The following is a 20,303-nucleotide window of genomic DNA, read 5'->3' on the forward strand; positions in this document are numbered from 1 at the left end:
CTGCCTCCTGAGAAATCTGTATGCAGGTCAAGAAGCAACAGTTAGAACTGGACATGGAACAATAGACTGGTTCCAAGTAGGGAAAGGAGTACATCGAGGTTGTATATTGTCACCTTGCTTATTTAACTTACATGCAGAGTACATCACGAGAAACACTGGGCTGGATGAAGCACAAGCTGGGATCAAGATTGCCGGGAGAAATATCAATAACCTCAGATATGCAGATGACACCACCCTTATGGCAGAAAGCGAAGAAGAACTAAAGAGACTCTTGATGAAAGTGAAATAGGAGAGTGAAAAAGTTGGCTTAAAGCTCAACATTCAGAAAACTAAGATCATGACATCTGGTCTGATCACTTCATGGCAAATAGATGGGGAAACAGTGGAAACAGTGGCTGATTTTATTTTTCTGGGCTCTAAAATCACTGCAGATGGTGACTGCTGCCATGAAATTAAAAGACACTCTTTGGAAGAAAAGTTATGAGCAACTTAGACAGCATATTAAAAATCAGAGACATTACTTTGCCGACAAAGGTCCGGCTAGTTAAAGCTACGGTTTTTCCAGTAGTCATGTATGGATGTGAGGGTTGAACTATAAAGAAAGTTGAGTGCCAAAGAATTGATACTTTTGAACTATGGTGTTGGAGAAGACTCTTGAGAGTCCATTGGACTGCAAGGAGATCCAACCAGTCCATCCTAAAGGAAATCAGTCCTGAATATTCATTGGAAGGACTGATGCTGAAGCTCAAACTCCAATACTTTGACCACCTGATGGGAAGAACTGAGTCATTTGAAAAGCCCCTGATGCTGGGAAAGACTGAAGGTGGGAGGAGAAGGGGATGACAGAGGATGAGATAGTTGGATGGCATCACCAACTCAATAGACATGAGTCTGAGTAAACACAGGGAGTTGGTGGTGGACAGGGAGGCCTGGCGTGCTGTGGTTCATGGGGTTGCAAAGAGTCAGACACCACTGAGCGATTGAACTGAACTGATAGTTGATGTTTAATATAAGTTTCAGGTATACAACACACTGATTCATAATTTTTAAAGGTTAAATTCCATTTATAGTTATTATAAAATATTGTCTATATTCCCTGTGCTGTACAATATATCCTTGAAGCTTCTTTATTTTACATATAGCAGTTTGTACCACTTAATCCATTGGGCAACTGTTAATTAGGAGCTCAGTGGCATACAGCTAACTCAGTTATCCAGAAGACAATGTGAATAAGTGCTTGTGATTCTCTCTACCACAAACACTTGAAAGGATTTAAGTTTATCATTCTTACAGAAAAAATTCAAAAAGAAAAATGCTTTTAATTTTAAAAAACCTTAAAAAGAAGAAATCAGGAACAAGAGATAAAATGCAACCTTAAGACCCTGATAACAGGTCGCACTCTCTTGACTATAAATTTATCAAAATCTCCAAAGCTACCTGGTTCTTCAGTTGTGTCATTGTTTTAAACCTGCTGTTTTCTGTAGCAATCTACACTTTCCTGATATTTTATGCCTAAATAAAGTGTCTCCAGATTTAATTGTTTGCTTAAGACGAATAACTTTCAAATGTTTTCATTACTTGACGGATTATATTTTTATTTGTTCTAACAAAATTGTTTTCAGATACTTTGATTTTTGTACTGAACTATGAACACCGGTAATCTGTCCTTGTTCAACACACTCAGTATTAACATTCTTCGGAAGTTTTAACACTTTTTTACTGTTGTTTAAACACAATCAGTGAGATTTAAAAATGAAATGCATGTCTAAAAATATCACTTATCTTATTAAGAAGTATATCATTTCATCAGTAAAAAGAGGTTTGTAAAATACACATTACCTAGTGGGTAAAGTCCAGCTAACTGAACTGGAGATTCAGAGAACATGAAAAACACAATGAGATATAAAGAGAATGGAGTTTGTAGCTTCATGTAGCTGTGTAACTGGATTTCAGAAATAACATTGATCACAGATGCGTTTTAAGAAGCAGACGCCTTTAAGAAACTTACCACATTCATATTTGTTTCAGGATCCACAGGTGTCTGCTTCCATCCAGATGCCTGGGAAGGCAGGGTCCCAAGGACCAAACAGACCAGCAAACCCCAGAGCCACATTTTCATTCTGTATAAAACAGTCTGTTGTTATTTGCCCACACCAATTTTACTACACAAAATTACACTGGTAAATAATGCTCCCATACGAGGTTCTGAACCAGTTTACGTCAGCTAAAAGTTAGGCAAAGGCCAAATAGGGAACAAATGACTCAAGCCACACCTCAAAGAAAAAATTCAGGAATTCTTTTTAACTAGGAAACCTCCCACCCACCACCCTCAGTTAATTTGTGACACATGGAGCCCAGAACACCCACCCACCTGCTCACCACAAAGTTAAACGTAATGTTCCTGGAGCAAGAGCGGAAGAGAGGACTATACGTTAAGAAAAGGGAAGATCCCCAAAATTCCAGAGCCTGTTAACCTCCCACCTTTTCCTCTCTAACTGTGATTCAAATGTTCTGAAGTTCAGCTGATATGAGCTCCTATTCTCGCTAGTTATTCACTTCCCTTCTTGCACAAAGTTACACGTTAGGATTTGAATTTGTCACCCAAGGGGAAAAAAGTGAAATGAAAAAAATACGAGAGCATGCAGAAGAAATAGAAGGAAAGAAGATTGCCCCTCTCTGCTTCTGAGACCCTCTCCAGGGATCAGTTCTAACAGTGATGGCACAAAATCACAGCACAGCAAAGACCTTGGGGATGGATATTAAAGGCAAAATGAAGTGACTCTTTCAAGGACACGCTGATGGTTAGAGGCAAAAGTGGGACTACAGCCCCAGCCTCCCATATATTTTAAAATAAATATAGTCCCTTAAAGATATGAATGATGGCAGATGAATGGACAAGAAGTTGTGGCACATATACACAATGGAATATTACTCAGCTATAAAAAGGAACACATTTGAGTCAGTCTAATGAGGTGGATGAAACTGGAGCCTATTATACAGACTCAGAAAGAGAAACACCAATACTGTATATTAACGCATAAATATGGAATTTAGAAAGATGCTAACAGTGACCCTATATGCAAGACAGAAAGACACACAGATGTAAAGAACAGACTTTTGGACTATGTGGGAGAAGGAGAGAGTGGGATGATTTGAGAGAATAACATAGAAACGTGTATATTACTATATGTAAGACCAGTGCAAGTTTGATGCATGAAGCAGGGCACTCAAAGCCAGTGTGCTCTGGGACAACCCAGAGGGATGGGGTAGGGAGGAATGTGGGAGGGGGATTCATGATGGGGGGACACATGTGTACCTGTGGCTGATTCCTGTCTATGTATGGCAAAAGTCGTCACAATACTGTAAAGCAATTATCCTCCAACAAAAATAAATAAATTAATTTTTTAATAAGATATGGATGAGTGTATCCCAATACAAAGACTTGTATAAAGATGTTCATAACAGCTCTATGGGCAATAGCCAAACACGAGAAAAACCCAAATGCCCTGAATGGGTGAATGGATCAATATATTATGATATATACATACTATTCAGCAATAAAAAGGAATGCACATAAATAACATGGATGAATCTCAAAATAATCCTGGTGAGTGAAAGTCCACAGTCCCAAGCACATGATGTGTGCAGTCGCTCAGTCGTGTCCAACTCTTTTCGGCCCCATGGACTATAGCCCGTCAGGCTTCTCTGTCTATGGAATTTTCCAGGCAAGAATACTGGAGTGGTTTGCCATTTCCTACTTCAGGGGATCTTTCTGATCCAGGGATTGAACCTGCATCTCTTGTGTCTCCTGCATTGGCAGGTGGATTCTTTACAAAGCCAGATCAAATAAATAGATATGATTTCATTTCTATAAAACTCTAGAAAATGCAACCTAATCTCTATTGACAGAAAGTAGATAAATGGCTGCCTGGGGAAATGAGGGGCAGGAAGTAAGCATTGCAAAGGGGTACCCAATGCACAAGGAATCTTTTGGGGGTAACGGATGGGTTAATGACGTTGAATAATCATAGTTTCACATGTATAAACATATCAAAATGCATAAAATGTACATTCTAAACATGTCCTGCTAGTACTACATGTCAGTAATTCAACAGAGCTGTTTTTAAGATGGGCTTAAACCCAGAATTCCACAAGTCTTAAGAAATTGGTTCTCAGATGATTGCAAAAGTGAACTAGCTCCCGTCTGCTGATGCATCTCCTGCTGGTGATGGAGTGATTTCTCCCAGAAGTGGTGAACCTGCAATTTCTAGACAGGAACAGATATTATCTTGAATCTGTACAGACAAAGTCACAAGTTTGCATTTCTTTATGGTGGTTAGGAAGGGCTGTACAGTTCAGGTCTACCTTTATCATAAATACAACCTTCCGAAAGCCTATTATTACTAGGGAATACCAAGTAGATTGAAAAAGAAAAGAAAAAGTTTGTAACCACAGTTTCAAATAGTAACACCTCCGGTGGCAGCTGCTTTTCCAGTCAGTGCCAATGCTCCTGGATTTGGGGCTGCTGCTGCTGCTAAGTCGCTTCGGTCGTATCCGACTCTGTGCGATCCCATAGACTGCAGCCCACCAGGCCCCGCCGTCCCTGGGATTCTCCAGGCAAGAACACTGGAGTGGGTTGCCATTTCTTTTTCCAATGCAGGAAAATGAAAAGTGAAAGTGAAGTCGGTCAGTTGTGTCCGACCTCCAGGGACCCCATGGACTGCAGCCTACCAGGCTCCTCTGTACATGGGATTTTCCAGACAAGAGTACTGAAGCGGGTTGCCATTGCCTTGGCAGCTGTCTGCAAAGAAAGCTCCAGAAGGATAACATCTGAAGCTACTCAACTAGAAAAATCATCCAACTGATTTTTCCCTCCAACAAAACACTGGACAGTTTCTCAACCTATCAGTCAAGTAACTGTCATAGGATGATGACTAAGAAGTTCAAGGAGAAAAAGCCTCCTCCAAGATGGATTCAGTGGGCTCTGCAACTTTATCTCAATTCTTTTGGTACTGTTAACAGCCCAACTAAGTACTTGTCTGTCTTCATTTTACACCAGCCTGAGGGCAGAGCCAGTCTCTGGGTCAACTCTTAACTCCCAGGACCCAGCAAAGGGTGGACACAGAACAGATTCTGAAAAACAGGATTGGGGCAGTCCAGAGTTCAGTAGCTGAAGAAAAGATAAGCTCCAAAGCAGCTTGTTATTCAGCTAACAATAAGAACAACACTAGTAATTTTGACTCCCATTTAAGCTCTTGCTATGCTCCAGATTTCGCAGGCAGCGCTTCGGTCCTACTATGTTCATTACGCCTCCAACAACTCTCTGCAGTACCGTTAAATCCTTTTTCCAGGAAACTGATGCTGACCCAGGTTTATTACTGGAAGCAAAATGTCCAGTGGTTAAATAGTATCTCCGGGATATTCACCAGGACAGGTATCAAGCCGTTCCTTGACTATGCCTTTGGCTAAAAAGTAAGCGAGGTCTGGGGGCTGCCTGGCGGAGCTAATGCGAGTGAAGGACGAGGAGGAAGTAGGGGAACTGGGAATCAGAAATCCCGGGTGTCGCTGCAGCGCAGAGAAGGACGGGCTAAAGTTGCCCGTCCTCGGGTGCTCCGCGAACCAGCGCAGAGGGGTCCTGCAGAGGTTCACAGGCGGTGAGACTGAGCACCCGGCAGGGTGCGAGGCCCTCGGAGCCCGCGGAGGAAGGCCGATGCTGCGGAACCCTAGCAGTGCAGCAGGGCCGGCACTCACCTGCAGCCGTCCTCCCGGGCCGCTGTCGAGAGCCGCAGTGCCTGCTCGAGAGGCTGGGGCGGCCGCAGGGAACCTGGAGGGGGCGGAGCCTTGCTGGACCCGGGGCCCGCGCCCGCGCCGGGCTCAGGCTCTAGCGCTCCCAATCAGATCAGCCTGCCGCCGGGAAGTGCAGCGGAGACTCCTTCGCTTCCGAGCGGGCTCTCGGCTCCCGCGGAGCATGCGCCATGGGCGCGCTCGAGAGCTGCGGCGTCCCGCAGCCGGCTCCCGGGCGGAGCGGATCACCAGCTCCACCCACTGGCCGCGCCGGCCGGGTCTAGTAGGCTGCGTGGGCTCCACCGCAGGAGCTCCTGCAGAGCCACTAAGCTCCGCCCCTGCCACAGAGAACGTGGGCTCTGTAGATGTAATTACATGCTACTTATGAATCCCTCAGCGGCGTGCCTGAGGCAGGGCAATCTTGCTGTACATTTTATTTTTATTACTAAAATGCCCTAGTGGATAAAGAGTTTGCCTGCAATGCGGGAGAACAGTGTTCGATCCCTGGCTTGGGAAGATCCCCTGGAGAAGGAAATGGCAACCCCCTCCAGTATTCTTGCCTGGAGAATTCCATGGACAGAGGAGCCTGGTGGGCTACAGTCCAGAGGTCACAAAGAATCGGACACGACTGAGTGACTAACACTTTAACTTTTGAAGATACTAGGGGTATAGCAGCCAAACAAGAACCGTCATCTCCTGCTTACATTCTAATGGGAAGAGACATCATGAATAAATATAAAAATGAAGTAGTGAAAATGCCATGATGAACAATAAAGAGATAATGAAGGTGGGTGCTATGTTATGTCTAAAGTAATCAGGAAAGGACCCTCTGATGGCACTTCGAGCACAAACAAAAAGAAGGTGATTTCGAACCATGTGGATACTGGGAAGGAGCATTCTGAGATGAGAGGATAGCAAGTGCAAAGGTCCTGCGGCAGGAATATTCTTAGTGGTGTTTAATAAGCGGAATTTGGTCAGTGTCGCTGGAACAGAAAGTGGGAGGTGGAGAGCAGTAGATCATGATGTCCTAGAGGTAACTGGGGGCCTTGGGGACCAACTGGAATGACTCTATTACTTCTTACCAAGAAGAGAAGCCATTGGAAGGTATTCAGGAAAAAGCAACATAACTTTGTTGACCATATCGTTTGTAACTATTGCCACCTGTTCCATAGATTGTCCTTTTATCAGTGATGTCCTTTGCTATGCAAAAGCTTTTAAGTTTAATCAGGTCCCATTTTTAAGTTTTTGTTTCCTTTGCTTCAGGAGAAAGATCACATATATAAAATATAATTATAATGTTATATATATTATATATATTGCTGTGATTTTATGTCAAAGAATCTTCTGCCTATGTTCTCTTCTAGGGGTTTATGGTTTCAGGTCTTACATTTAGGTCTTTAAACCACTTTGGGTTTATTTTTGTATATGATATGAAGGAAATGTCCTAATCTCATTGTTTTGCCTGTAACTGTTCAGTTTTCTCAGCACCACATGTTGAAGAAACTGTCTTTTATCCATTGTATGTTCCTGCTTTCTTTGTCATAAATAAATTGGCCATAGGTGTGTGGGTTTATTTCTGGTCTCCCTATTCCATTTCCTCTTAATAGTTTAACTCTTAAGCAGGCCATTTTTCACTTTATCACATAGAAGGGGATGGTTGAGTCAAGCTGAAGGAAATAGGGAGCTTGCCCTGTCAATATCAGAGCAGCAGAGCATACCAGCTAGAGATTCAGAGGATGGCAGGGATGGGGGTAAGGATGGGGGAGCCCATCATTTATGTATGTGAAGTGAAGTGAAAGTCACTCAGTCGTGTCTGACTCTTTGTGACTACATGGACTATACAGTCCATGGAATTCTCCAGGCCAGATTACTGGAGTGGGTAGCCTTTCCCTTCTCCAGGGGATCTTCCCCACCCAGGGATCGAACCCAGGTCTCCCACATTGCAGGCAGATTCTTTACCAGCTGAGCCACAAGGGAAGCCCAAGAATACTGAAGTGAGTAGCCTATCCCTTCTCCAGGGTCTCCTGCATTGCAGGCAGATTTTTTACCAACTGAGCTATGAGGGAAGATTGTATTCCCATCTTCAAGAGATAGGAATATACAGCCTTGATGTACTCCTTTCCCAATTCGGAAACAGTCTGTTGTTCCATGTCCAGTTCTAACTGTTGCTTCTTGACGTTCATAAAGATTTCTCAGGAAGCAGGTAAGGTGGTCTGGTGGTCCCATCTCTTGAAGATTGATTCCCATCTCTGCGAAGAACTGATTCATTGGAAAAGACCCTGATGCTGGGAAAGATTGAAGGCAGGAGGAGACACGGATGACAGAGGATGGCATCACTGACTTGATGGACATGAATTGAGCAAGCTCTGGGAGTTGGTGATGAACAGGGTAGCCTTATGTATATATGGTCACATAAATCCTTCTGAGAACTTTGGCTTTTACGAATTTGGAAACGTTCTTATTCTAATATTGGTTATTATTGAGTTTGCAGTTGTTCTATAAAACACATGATATTTTTAAGCAATGAAATTGTGCTGATATCTTTAACAATTTGTCTGCAGCTTCTTCAATACCACCTGTCACAGTATAATCCACAAGTTTCTGTTGGAGTTCCGTAACATTATCATTTTTAAAATGATTCATGGTTCAAATGAATCATTTGACAAATGAAATGAAAATGACATTTCAGACAAATGAAAAAAGGCAATATTAAAGTAGAGGGACAGTAGGCAATTACATTTTTTGTCTGTACCATTCATTTTATTATAGAGAAAGAATCTTTCAAACCAGAGAAGAACCAGGCTAAATCCCTGGGATCTTCAGGAGAAAAGGAGTGAAATGGAGCAGACTGAGACCTGAATAAAGGCTACAGTGGTCAGCAGTCCTGAATTCTTCCACAAGATCCTGGTTAACTGTAAACCCTGGGAATATGGAAATCAGTGTCAATTCTAAGTGCCAGTCAGTTCCAGACAAGCCAATCTCACAATTACACTCATGAAATTTGTCTTTTCAAGTATTACAGAATTTATTTGCATTTTATAGAAAGCACAGATCTGAATATAGTTAAGAAGCAACTATAGACAGAACTAGCAGATGCAGCATTAGCTTTAAGAGATGATCTGATGGCTTTTTCCTTATTTGTGCAAGTGACTTTCTAGAATCTCTTACTCTCCACCTCCTCCTCCAACCCTTTCCTATGTGAGTCAGAACTCAGCTGTTAGAGCAGAGAATTAAAGGCTGTGTCCTTGCCTCAAATTTCGAAGAAAAAAAAAAAAATATATATATATATATATATGGAGAGAGAGAGAGAGGGAGGGAGAGATAAAACTTTTGTATATTATCACCGTCAATCTGTTGGGTACAACAGAAAAAGGCAGATGCCTCAAGGGAGTGGAAGAGTGACCAGGTCATGACTTGTGGTGTTTGGCTATTGACGTCTCAGAAGTTGCAAGTCCTCAAACATCTGTTCTGCTCAGACTTGTAAGAGTTCAGTAGTTAATGAGAAAGGTCTCAACATTAGAGGACTGAGAAAGCAGGGAAGGAACTGTATTATTATAGCTTTATGTTATCTTGAGCAGAAGATAAGTCCATAAAACATTCTGACTCAAGTCTGTCTCAGCTTCTATTTTGTGTTTCTGTTTCTAGAGAGGTCCTATCTAATGACCTCGTGAATCTGTTCCAAATAAAGAGTTGTCTATAAAATGCTCTATGATTCAATGTCCATGCGTGTCACAAGCTCTGTAAATTGCTCTGAAAACCAGTGTGAGAATTACTTTGCTATAATTACTTCTGACACGGAGATTGCAAAACTTCAGAGCGCATCTTGATCGCCATGCAGCATGCTTTACAGACATCTCTACAGCTAAAGAGGAAAATAAGAATGGAGAATAAGATGCAGGTGGCCAGGAATATGCAACTTAAAACACCTTAGTTTGTAACCATCAACCTTACTCCTACAGATGATCTCTTTTTATACAGTCTTCAGCTTTCCTGTTCCTGAGGTATATGCCCCAAGTACTCTATGTCAGCTTTTTAAAAACAGAGATCACACCTTGCATCAGTTTGGATTCTAACTAGGACACTTAAAATGGGATGTTTGAGAGAGCTGATTTACAAAGGGGCAATTTAACTGTGGTTGGATAGGAGAATCACAAGATGGCACAGTTGTTAGCCATCCCTAGGCCCAAAGAGATGAGATGGTTACCGGAAAATGGAAGGAAAGCATCTCATAGAAGCCCCCGTGAAAGGAACAGAATCCTTCTTCAGAATGACACAGCCCTTAGCCTCTCAGCAGGGAGAGAAATAAACCCTGTGCCATCACCATCTCCCTCCCTTCAGTCTTCTGCAAAGCATTCCCTGTTGACAAAACCCAGCCAGTAGCTGGAGGATCAAGGAACCTGTTAATATAGTCCATTCCATAATCTTCCCACTTTACAAGGCTGGATGGAAAAGGATGAAAAGTGGAGCCAGAGAGGGAAATTCAACATAATGTTCACATGATCTTTCTATATTCTATGTTGGCAAAGTAGGAGGAAGTCCAGAATTGTGGTCAGGAGTGCAGACTCAGGGGTCAGACCACTCAAGTTCAAGCCAATATCAACAATTTGTTAGCTGTGCAAATTTGGGCAAGATTTTTAACTTCTTTTTCTCAGTTTTATCACCTGTAAAATAAAATTAGAAGGGTCAAAGACCATTTCAAAGTTTAGACAGGATAATATGTGTAAAGCACTTAAAATTGGTCTGGCATATAGCACTCAATAAATGCTAGTTAATCGTTTTTTTTTTAATGTTTTCTTACAGTAAATTCCTTTCTATAAATACAATTTATCTTATTATTAGTGGCTTCTAGTTATCATATAGGTTCAATGTATTTCCACTTGTGTGTATAGCATCTAACCCTATTCTCCTCTGCATACATAATTTTACAAAACTGGGCTCAGACCACATATATTATTTGTCTGCTTTATTCCCACTTAATATTGAAAATCTTTCTATGTCATTCAACATTTTAAAAATCATTTTTAGTGGCTACATGTATGATACTGTTATTTGGAGTCACAATAATTTACTAACAAATCTCCTTTGTTGTATGTTTAAGTTATTTTTAAAAACCAATATCACCTACTTATCCATGGTAATTCCATTAGGATAAAGTCTCTGAAATAAAACTTGTAGGTCTAACATAGGCTCTCCTTTAAGAATTTTTTAATTCTAATTAATATTTTACAATTCTTTTAACATTGTTCAAAGGTGCTGACATATTAGATAAAGAAATCTTTGGTAACATAAGTGTTACCTTCTCTGGAGACAGCCGTACAATCCTTTAAGATGACATGAAAGTGTGTATAAGTGAGACTGACGTTTCTGTAGCCTAGATGTTTCCCCATCTTGGGGAAAATTTAAAATGACATATTAGCAATATGGCAGTTCAACTGTAGCTTTTGAAAATATTTTCTTGCCAAATGTTAACATCCAATAAATGAACATATTCCTTGTTAGATCAAAGAACTCAACACAGGAAAAATACAAGCTTGGGTATTCCCTTCACCTCCATTCATCATCTAAGACTTTTCTGATACCCCTGGCTGCTTCAGGAAAATATGATCACCTAGAATGATCCTTCACCTCTACCTCCTATGGGAAGTACTCCTTATTCCCAAAGAGATGCAAGATAACAGTCTTCCTAAGGGAAGGCAGAAGGAGGAAACATATTTGTTAAGCATGTCTTATGAGTGTCTTCCTAAGTACCTCACATCCAATATTTCAATAACCCCTTGCAAATATGCATACAATTCTCTAGACTGCTCACTTCTTTATGCAGAAAAGAAGGACGCTATCTACGTCTTTCTAATTCATCTTAGGTGACACCTGGCACAACTAAGTATTTTACTGAGAGATAAGTAGTAAGTATTGGACTTACTTGCTTTCATCTGGCTTACAGTAAAAAAGAAAATACTCTATTAAAAGCAGTACTCAGAACTTCCTTGGGTGGCTCAGTGGTAAAGAATCTGCCTCTTAATGCAGGAGACACAGGTTCAATCCTTGATCAGGGAAGATTCCACGTGCCACGGAACAACTAAGCCTGTGCGCTACAACTATTGAGCCTGTCCTCTGGAGCCCAGGAACTGCAACTACTGAGCCTTTGCTCTGAAACTTCTGAAACCTGTGCACCCTAGAGCCTGTACTCAGCAGCAAGAGAAGCCACACATCAAAATTACAGAGTAGCCCCTGCTTGCTGCAACTAGAGAAAAGCCCACACAGCAACAAAGACCCAGCACAGCCAATACATCAAAAAGCTAATAAATAAGTAAAATTATTTTTAAAAAAGCAGTACTCAGACCAATGCATGATATAGTACAAAACTTTAATGCACTACTTAAGTACATGAAAGTCATCTTCTGACAGATGAACTGGAAATTTTTTTCAAGTTTCCTTATATAATTGTAACCTTATAAAATTCCTCCTTTCAAAAGTGACACCGATCCTGATACTTGTTGAAAAGTCTAAGATACATCGCTACAGTGATTTAGGAGATTATCCTAAAGCCCATCTTTTGAATACATCATCAGAATGTAACAGAGCAGGGTGAGCACAGCCCTTAGCAGGCAGCCATTGCTGTGCCTCATTGCTGCCCCGCCCTCCACTCTGTCACTAGGCAACAGGTCTAGCGAAGCCATTGATCAGTGCCTCAGTGGGCCCCGCCCACAAGCAACCAACTATCAGTGAGACACCGGGTTAGTTGTCCTGCTCAGCTATTGGTCAGCACCGCAGTGGGCTCTGCCCACAAGGAACTGTCAATGAGGGGCCATTAAGGAAGTGATTGAGCCAAGAGTCAGTGGTGTAGTGGTCATCAGGTGGAGAGTAAGGTAAGAGGCAGATTCAGACCTTTTCCTGGAAGCCCTCCAGCTCACCCAGGTTTGGGCCAGCAGGTGAGCTGGAGGGCCCAGGGAACAGGCTGAGCACTATTTCCTGCAGGGCTCTAGAGCCCTCACTAAGGCTTTCTAGTAGCCATAGCCCAACCCTTGAGGTAGGGGTGAACCTCTCCTCTATCCCTGTCTCTGTGGTCTAGTAACAATGAGTAGCAATGGCTGTCTGCATGGGTTGCAGTCTGTGAGACCTGGTCTTACCATTTGGGTTGGCCTGAGGAGACTGAGGGCCAGTTGTGTTGGGTGTTTGGCTCCCTTAGGGGTTGCAGCTGGGAAGCATGTGGGAACCTGGCCCTGAAGGAGCTACCAGCTGAGATCTGCCTCCTCTTAGCCAGGACTGGGACCTTGGAGGGTGAAAGTTGTATCTTGGGACCTTGCCCTTTCTTGTCAAGACAAAGAATAACATTCCTTTAGTAGAGATTTATGGGAACATCATTACCTGACCATGCAATGACTCAAGAGCAAAAGATCTGGCATCAAGAAGTTTGCAACAACTAACCAGGCCCCTCCCTCACATTTTGCCTTTAGAGGGGCTTGCTGAACGCTTTCTGTAACATAGGGGTTCTTAGTGCATGAGCCACCCATCTCCCTGTATGAACCTCTAATAAAACCTTTTTCTGGTCCAGATTCCAATGTTCTAATTTTGATTTGCCTCACAGTGCGTCAGGCACTCGGACTTGTGATTTGGTAACAAGAGAACTGATCACTGTCTTCATCACTTCTTGGGATTTCCCCCAAAGTCTGATTCAGTTCAGTTCAGTTGCTCAGTCATGTCCAACTCTTTGCGACCCCATGAATCCCAGCACGCCAGGCCCCCTGTTCATCACCAACTCTCGGAGTTCACTCAGACTCACGTCCATCCAGTCAGTGATGCCATCCAGCCATCTCATCCTCTGTCGTCCCCTTCTCCTCTTGCCCCCAATCCCTCCCAGCATCAGGGTCTTTTCCAATGAGTCAACTCTTCGCATGAGGTGGCCAAAGTACTGGAGTTTCAGCTTTAGCATCATTCCTTCCAAAGAAATCCCAGGGCTGATCTCCTTCAGAATGGACGGGTTGGATCTCCTTGCAGTCCAAGGGACTCTCAAGAGTCTTCTCCAACACCACAGTTTAAAGGCATCAATTCTTCAGCGCTCAGCTTTCTTCACAGTCCAACTCTCACATCCATACATGACCACTGGAAAAACCATAGCCTTGACTAGACGGACCTTTGTTGGCAAAGTAATGTCTCTGCTTTTGAATATGCTATCTAGTTTGGTCATAACTTTCCTTCCAAGGAGTTAGCATCTTTTAATTTCATGGCTGCAATCACCATCTGCAGTGATTTTGGAGCCCAAAAAATAAAGTCTGACACTGTTTCCACTATTTCCCCATCTATCTGCCATGAAGTGATGGGACCAGATGTCATGATCTTTGTTTTCTGAACATTGAGCTTTAAGTCAACTTCTTCACTCTCCTCTTTCACTTTCATCAAGAGGCTCTTTAGTTCTTTTTTACTTTCTGCCATAAGAGTGGTGTCATCTGCATATCTGAGGTTATTGATATTTCTCCTGGCAATCTGGATTCCAGCTTGTGCTTCATCCAGCCCAGCGTTTCTCATGATGTACTCTGCATATAAGTTAAATAAGCAGGGTGACAATATACAGCCTTGACATACTCCTTTTCCTATTTGAAACCAGTCTGTTGTTCCATGTGCAGTTCTAACTGTTGCTTCCTGACCTGTATACAGATTTCTCAAGAGGCAGGTCAGCTGGTCTGTTATTCCCATCTCTTTCAGAATTTTCCACAGTTTATTGTGATCCACACAGTCAAAGACTTTGGCATAGTCAATAAAGCAAAAATAGATGTTTTTCTGGAACCCTCTTGCTTTTTCCATGATCCAGCGGATGTTGGCATTTTGATCTCTGGTTCCTCTGCCTTTTCTAAAACCAGCTTGAACATCAGGAAATTCACAGTTCATATATTGCTGAAGCCTGGCTTGGAGAATTTTGAGCATTACTTTACTAGCATGTGAGATGAGTGCAATTGTGCAGTAGTTTGAGCATTCTTTGGCATTGCCTTTCTTTGGGATTGGAATGAAAACCGACCTTTTCCAGTCCTGTGGCCACTGCTGAGTTTTCCAAATTTGCTGGCATATTGAGTGCAGCACTTTCACAGCATCATCTTTCAGGATTTGAAATAGCTCAACTGGAATTCCATCACCTCCACTAGCTTTGTTCATAGTGATGCTTTCTAAAGCCCACTTGACTTCACATTCCAGGATGTCTGGCTCTAGGTCAGTGATCACACCATCGTGATTATTTGGGTCGTGAAGACTTTTTTGTACAGTTCTTCTGTGTATTCTTGCCACCTCTTCTTAATATCTTCTGCTTCTGTTAGGTGCATACCATTTCTGTCCTTTATCGAGCCCATCTTTGCATGAAATCATGAAATATTCCCTTGGTATCTCTAATTTTCTTATTACAGGTCTGCATTTTAATATCCGATCTTTCAGCTAATCTTTGTCCTGTGAGCTTGGTTCTCATCTCCGCATAACTATTTCTGCTGTTTCTGAAGTGCCAAAGATCCTTCTAGAAAAGCAGCTGATCAGGTGTGTGGTGAAGTGTTACAAGTCTGGCTTCTGCGATGCCATCAAGATGATGCTTCTCCCTGTGCCCTCCTTCCTCAGAGGAAACAGTCCCCCTTCTCGCATAATGGCAAAAGCTAATACATTTGATTTAAACATATGCCATGGGGGCACTGGGTTTGGGGTTCAAATTCCTAGAACTTCCACGGATGAGGCTTCTTCTGGGTCCCACTATGGAGGTACTACTGTCAAGGTAGAGTACTTGTGTTTTCTGCCTGGTGATGTTCACCTCGTGATCCTTTGTAACCCATCAATACAGGAGCTGTCAGAGCTGGAGTCTCTTACAAGTCACCTGAAGATGAATGCTGAGGGAAGGTGCTCACCGGCTTCAGAAGAGGGAGGCGCCTGGGCTCTGCAGCAGGAAGGTCGGCGCTCACCCTCGGGGGACTCGCCTCTTCTGTCTCCATAGCTTGTGAAGGGGGCCTGCAGCCCCATTGTGTGACGTTGTTTTAGACGACCTGCTGTTACCTGCAGAAGAACAACCAGAAACTGTCCCGAAATGTCTCGAGTAGCTGTCAGCATCCTGGGCCTTCTCCGTGTCCACATCCTCCCGCTCAATGGCTCTCGCCTTGGTGCACCGTCTCCGGGGTGAAACCCTTCACTCTTCCTCCGAGCTCCTCGCGTTCTGCAGTTTGGTCACAGAGTCGAAGTTCCCACCCTCAGTGGGCAACTTGTAAGTGAATTTGTCGTGGTCATGGTCTCTCCTGGCGCTTCAGCGCCTCCCAAGCTCTGCCGGGCTCCGCGGTCCGAGTCCCTGGAGCTGGGGCTCAAAGCGCGGCCGGCGGACCCGGGTGAGGCCGGAGGGCAGTAGACACTTGGCCGCTCGGCAGTCCCGCCGCTCGCGCTGTCTGAGCCGTTAAGGATGTTGATTGTTACCAAACCGCCGGCTGGGAAGCCGGTCACAATTCAAACATCCATCAGAGATCATCCAGTTATTGAAGGATTGTATCATATTTTGGGCACCTACTTTTGCAATCTCTTAATATTTCACATCGGAGAAGGCAATGGCAACACACTCCAGTACTCTTGCCTGGAAAACCCCATGGACGGAAGAGCCTGGTAGCTGCAGTCCATGGGGTCGCGAAGAGTCCGACACAACTGAGCCACTTCACTTTCACTTTTCACATTCATGCATTGGAGAAGGAAATGGCAACCCACTCCAGTGTTCTTGCCTGGAGAATCCCAGGGACGGGGCAGCCTGGTGGGCTGCCGTCTATGGGGTGGCACAGAGTCAGACTCGACTGAAGTGACTTAGCAGAATATTTCATATTGGAAAGAAGGTGAATTTTTTAAATTTTCTTCACCAAAAATTGAGAAGTCCTAGTAATGAATCCGCAGGTCCAATTTGTGATGGCAACTGGATATGATTACAGAATCACCGAGGTCTTATGATGTAAGGACATGGGCTTAGACTTAGGGGCCAGAATTCTGGTCGGAAATCAAAAGGGGGCAGGGGTGGTCTTCTTCCCTCCAGGCAGCTGGCTGTGCTGTGGTCCTCTGCCCTGTCCCCTGATCCTCCCCCAGATCTGCCTTCCTCCTCCAAGTGCTCTTGGTAGCAGTTAAAGGTGGGGATGTGGTGCTTGCAGTTGGCAGGGACCCTGTGCTTCACCTGGGGTGTGGGCAAGGAGGGCTGCTGTTGGTTAGATTGTCTGATGGCTGAGGCTTCAGGGTGATCGGGCAGCCCTCTGGCCTCAGATCTCTTATAACCGGGGAGTGATACTAGAACATTACCTCTTATTTCTGGCCTATCAGTGAGTCCTGGATCTCCAACTCCACGTGAAACTGTGGACGCCAAGAAGTCAGTCTGCCCAGTCCTTGTAGCTCCATGTAAAGCTTTAGTTCCTCATATCCATGACCCACAATAATCCTCGGATCCTTCACAATCTGCTTTAAAGTGCCTCTCTAGTTGGGATGGAGAATGAGAAATTCCCCCAGCAGATTTTCTCATTCCATTGACAAGAATGGAATGTGATACGTTCTGCTCAGACCCTGCGTCCATAGCTCCTTGAGTTTCCATAATTCTAAAGGCAGGGAATCTCTTTGTAGACAGGATGACTTCCTATGGTTCTTCCCTGAGAGAGTTCTGGGGCAGCATGAGGGGGACCACCCCAGAAGGTGTCCAGTTTGTTGTAAAAGGTGAATTTGCTGCTGAAGCCAAAGTATGATGCTTGTGCTCACATCCAAGAGCAGGTTTTCTGCTTGTAAATCTCTGTGGACAGAACCCTCCTGGTGACCACACAGCACACACTACTGGTGGACTCTGCCCTCAGCCTCTCTGCTTTCCTACTGCCCTGAGCCACGGGTGCTCACCCACCTCTCCTCCACAAGCATCCTCTGAACAAGGCAGGGAGTTTCCTCAGCCTCTGTCACTTCAAATATTTCACTATGTTGGGATGATCCAAGCCTTCATGATTCCTGCTTTGTGGCACAGTCAGCAGAGGCTGGAGAGTTCTGCCGAGATCAGTGATCTTTATGGCTGTCGCTTTCCCATCCAGGACGTGCTGGCCAGCTTCACTGGAGCCCAGTCTCCCTTACTGACAGTCTCGAGGGCCTGGGGGAGACCATGTGAATCTGAGTGTCTCCTCAGCAGAGAAGGCTCAGAGGGCCCTTGGCATGGTGAGACCCCTGGTCTAAATCAAAACAAATTCAGTTCAAAATTCACCCCATGAACTGGTCTTTATGATGAGTCAAAACACAGTGCCAGACAAGAATAAAATAAGAAAAATGGGAGGTCCAGTGGCTAAGACTCTGTTCCTAATGCAGGGGGCCCAGGTTTGATCCCTGGTCAGGGAACTAGATCCCACATGCTGCAACCAAGACTTGGTACAGCCAAATTAAAAAAAAAAAGAAAAAGAAAAATGGGAACAGAAGTAAAAGAATAAAGAAAAAAATGAGAAGAAAAAAAAAGAAACAGACAAAAATGCCAAAGAAGAAACAGGGTACCTCTTCAAAGTCTCTCAGGTGACTGAGAAGCAGCTACCTGAGCCAGAGGACTGACAACCTAAGCCCAGTCAGGGACTTAGATACATGCTACGAACTCCAAAGCCATAGTTTCATATGAGGTCATGGAAAGACATGAACCTATCAACAAGGCTGGCATAACCCACTGTGATTTTCTCACTGTTCGATTTCACAACCTCCTTATTCTTAAATAGTAAGGATCTCAGAGAGCTTTTTACCTGGGTTAAAGTGACATTACCTTATTAGAAACTGAAACTTGTAGGATGCTTCAGTGGCCTTTTCTAGTTTGGAAAGGTGTGATTATTTTTGGCTTTTGAAAGCCTCATAAAGGTCTACACTTAAAATATTCAATTTCCTTTAAATTCTGAATGACTGGGCTCAAAACAACATCACAACTTAACTGGCATTATGAAACACATGTGATACTGTATGAAGTGCATCAGACACAATAAAGAACCTTGTTAGTATCTCTAAAGCCAAGGGGAAGCTAGCAGACATCATAGTTTAATTTCTTCTTCACAGATCTGCCCATTTCTTTGAAGTACATTTCTCTTTTCCCACAGTCCAACCTCAAGACTCTGCTCTAGCTCCTACCTCTTCCTGAAACATTCTCGGAGAGCCATACGGCTCCCTCCCCCACCTCATTTGCTCCAGCGTCATTTTCTTAGACTCTGGTGACAGTAGGCGCATGAAACCAGTTACATTTGCTGAAAGCCTGTCATTGATGGAACTCATTGAAAGCAAGCCTATTTCACAAAGCCAGCGAAAAGAACTTGTAAGAGTTGTTGTAATTTAATGAAATTGATCAATGCAAATAATTTACCTTGTATAGATGTGAGGTTTTGTAACTTGAGTTACAAAACCCCCAGGATTAGAGCCCATGATGGACGTCATATACTGTCTTCTTTTTCCATCATAACCTTGTGGTCGTGTGGCCCTCCTCTGTCCCTTCTGTCTCTCTCAGCCATCTCAGACCTATTAGGAGGTGTCCAGTATCTGGAAACATTTCGGCATCTCAGGCCTCCACTGACCCAGCAGCTGCTTGCAGAAGAGCAGCTGGGAATCCTGGGGATCAGCGACTCTCACTGGGTCACCATTAATTGTGAGGAAATGTTCTGGCTTTTCCATCAAGTGTTGTAGTTACCATGATCAAGGCGCTGTGCTAGGCAGAGAGGGGGACTCTACGTCTCCACACATCTTTAGGAGTGTTTGGGGAGAAAGAACACACACTGAAATTAGAAAGGAAGAGAGGGGCATCCCTGGTGAGCCAGTCTTTAATAATCCACCTTCCAATGCAGGGGATGCTGATTCGATCCCTGATCAGGGAACTAAGATCCCACATTCCACAGGGCAACTAAGCCTGCATCCACAACTAAGACCTGATGAAGCCAAATAAATTTAAAAAAGGAAAAAAGGAGAGAAGAAAACAGAAGGACAATGTCAGGTAGTGTGTATGTTCTGATGCAATCTTGGTTGTTTACTTTTGCTTTTAGTGCTCGTGCTTCTGGTGTCATTTCCAAAAAATCATTGTCAAGACAGATGTCAAGGAGCTTTTTCTACAAGGAATATTTTAAGAGACGCTGGAGGGGTCGAGGGCGCTGTCCGGTTTCCCCACTAGGGGGCGGGCTTGGTCACTAGTTGATTGCAGTGTTTTTCCCACTTGTGCACACACAAGCTCAGACTCCTTCCCAGCAAACCATTCTAGTCCTTTGCTACCAATTCATGGGAGTTGATGTTCAAGACGAAATGTTCTGCTCATCTTGACTTAGCCATAATATACATTCTATTGAAGCCAGTTCTCTTACAATGCCTCTGATGGATGATTCAAGACTTCCCACATTTGCCTCCAACTTTTCTAACTCTAAACAATGACATGCCATCAAATGGAATGCTTTCTGGTGCTCAATAAAGCCTTCACTGTTCTTGTATTACTGTGTAAGTCTTTGGAAGTCTCCAGAATTGCTCCCATCTCAATAACATTCCAGCATCCTTCAGCCAGCGTTTAAGAG

The 20,303-nt window shown here is 43.6% G+C and overlaps 1 protein-coding gene and 1 long non-coding RNA gene across 3 annotated transcripts in view; one reads left to right on the top strand and one right to left on the bottom strand.

Annotated features, from left to right (window-relative positions):
* LIPA (lipase A, lysosomal acid type) overlaps positions 1-20,303 on the bottom strand; it is a 129,428-nt gene that overhangs the window by 36,615 nt on the left and 72,510 nt on the right. The window contains 2 exon segments of one of the 2 annotated variants that reach the window (NM_001103323.1): positions 2,009-2,120; positions 5,752-5,792. In NM_001103323.1, the coding sequence (NP_001096793.1) occupies positions 2,009-2,119 (111 nt within the window). In that variant the 5' untranslated portion in view covers position 2,120; positions 5,752-5,792. 2 annotated transcript variants of the gene reach the window in all.
* LOC112444523 (uncharacterized) lies at positions 12,365-20,222 on the top strand. The gene is made up of 2 exons (XR_003032885.2): positions 12,365-12,650; positions 15,593-20,222. It is a non-coding gene; the product is annotated as an uncharacterized lncRNA (long non-coding RNA).

This window comes from Bos taurus, chromosome 26 (genome assembly GCF_002263795.3).
Source record: "Bos taurus isolate L1 Dominette 01449 registration number 42190680 breed Hereford chromosome 26, ARS-UCD2.0, whole genome shotgun sequence".
Classification (NCBI taxonomy): Eukaryota; Metazoa; Chordata; class Mammalia; order Artiodactyla; family Bovidae; genus Bos; species Bos taurus.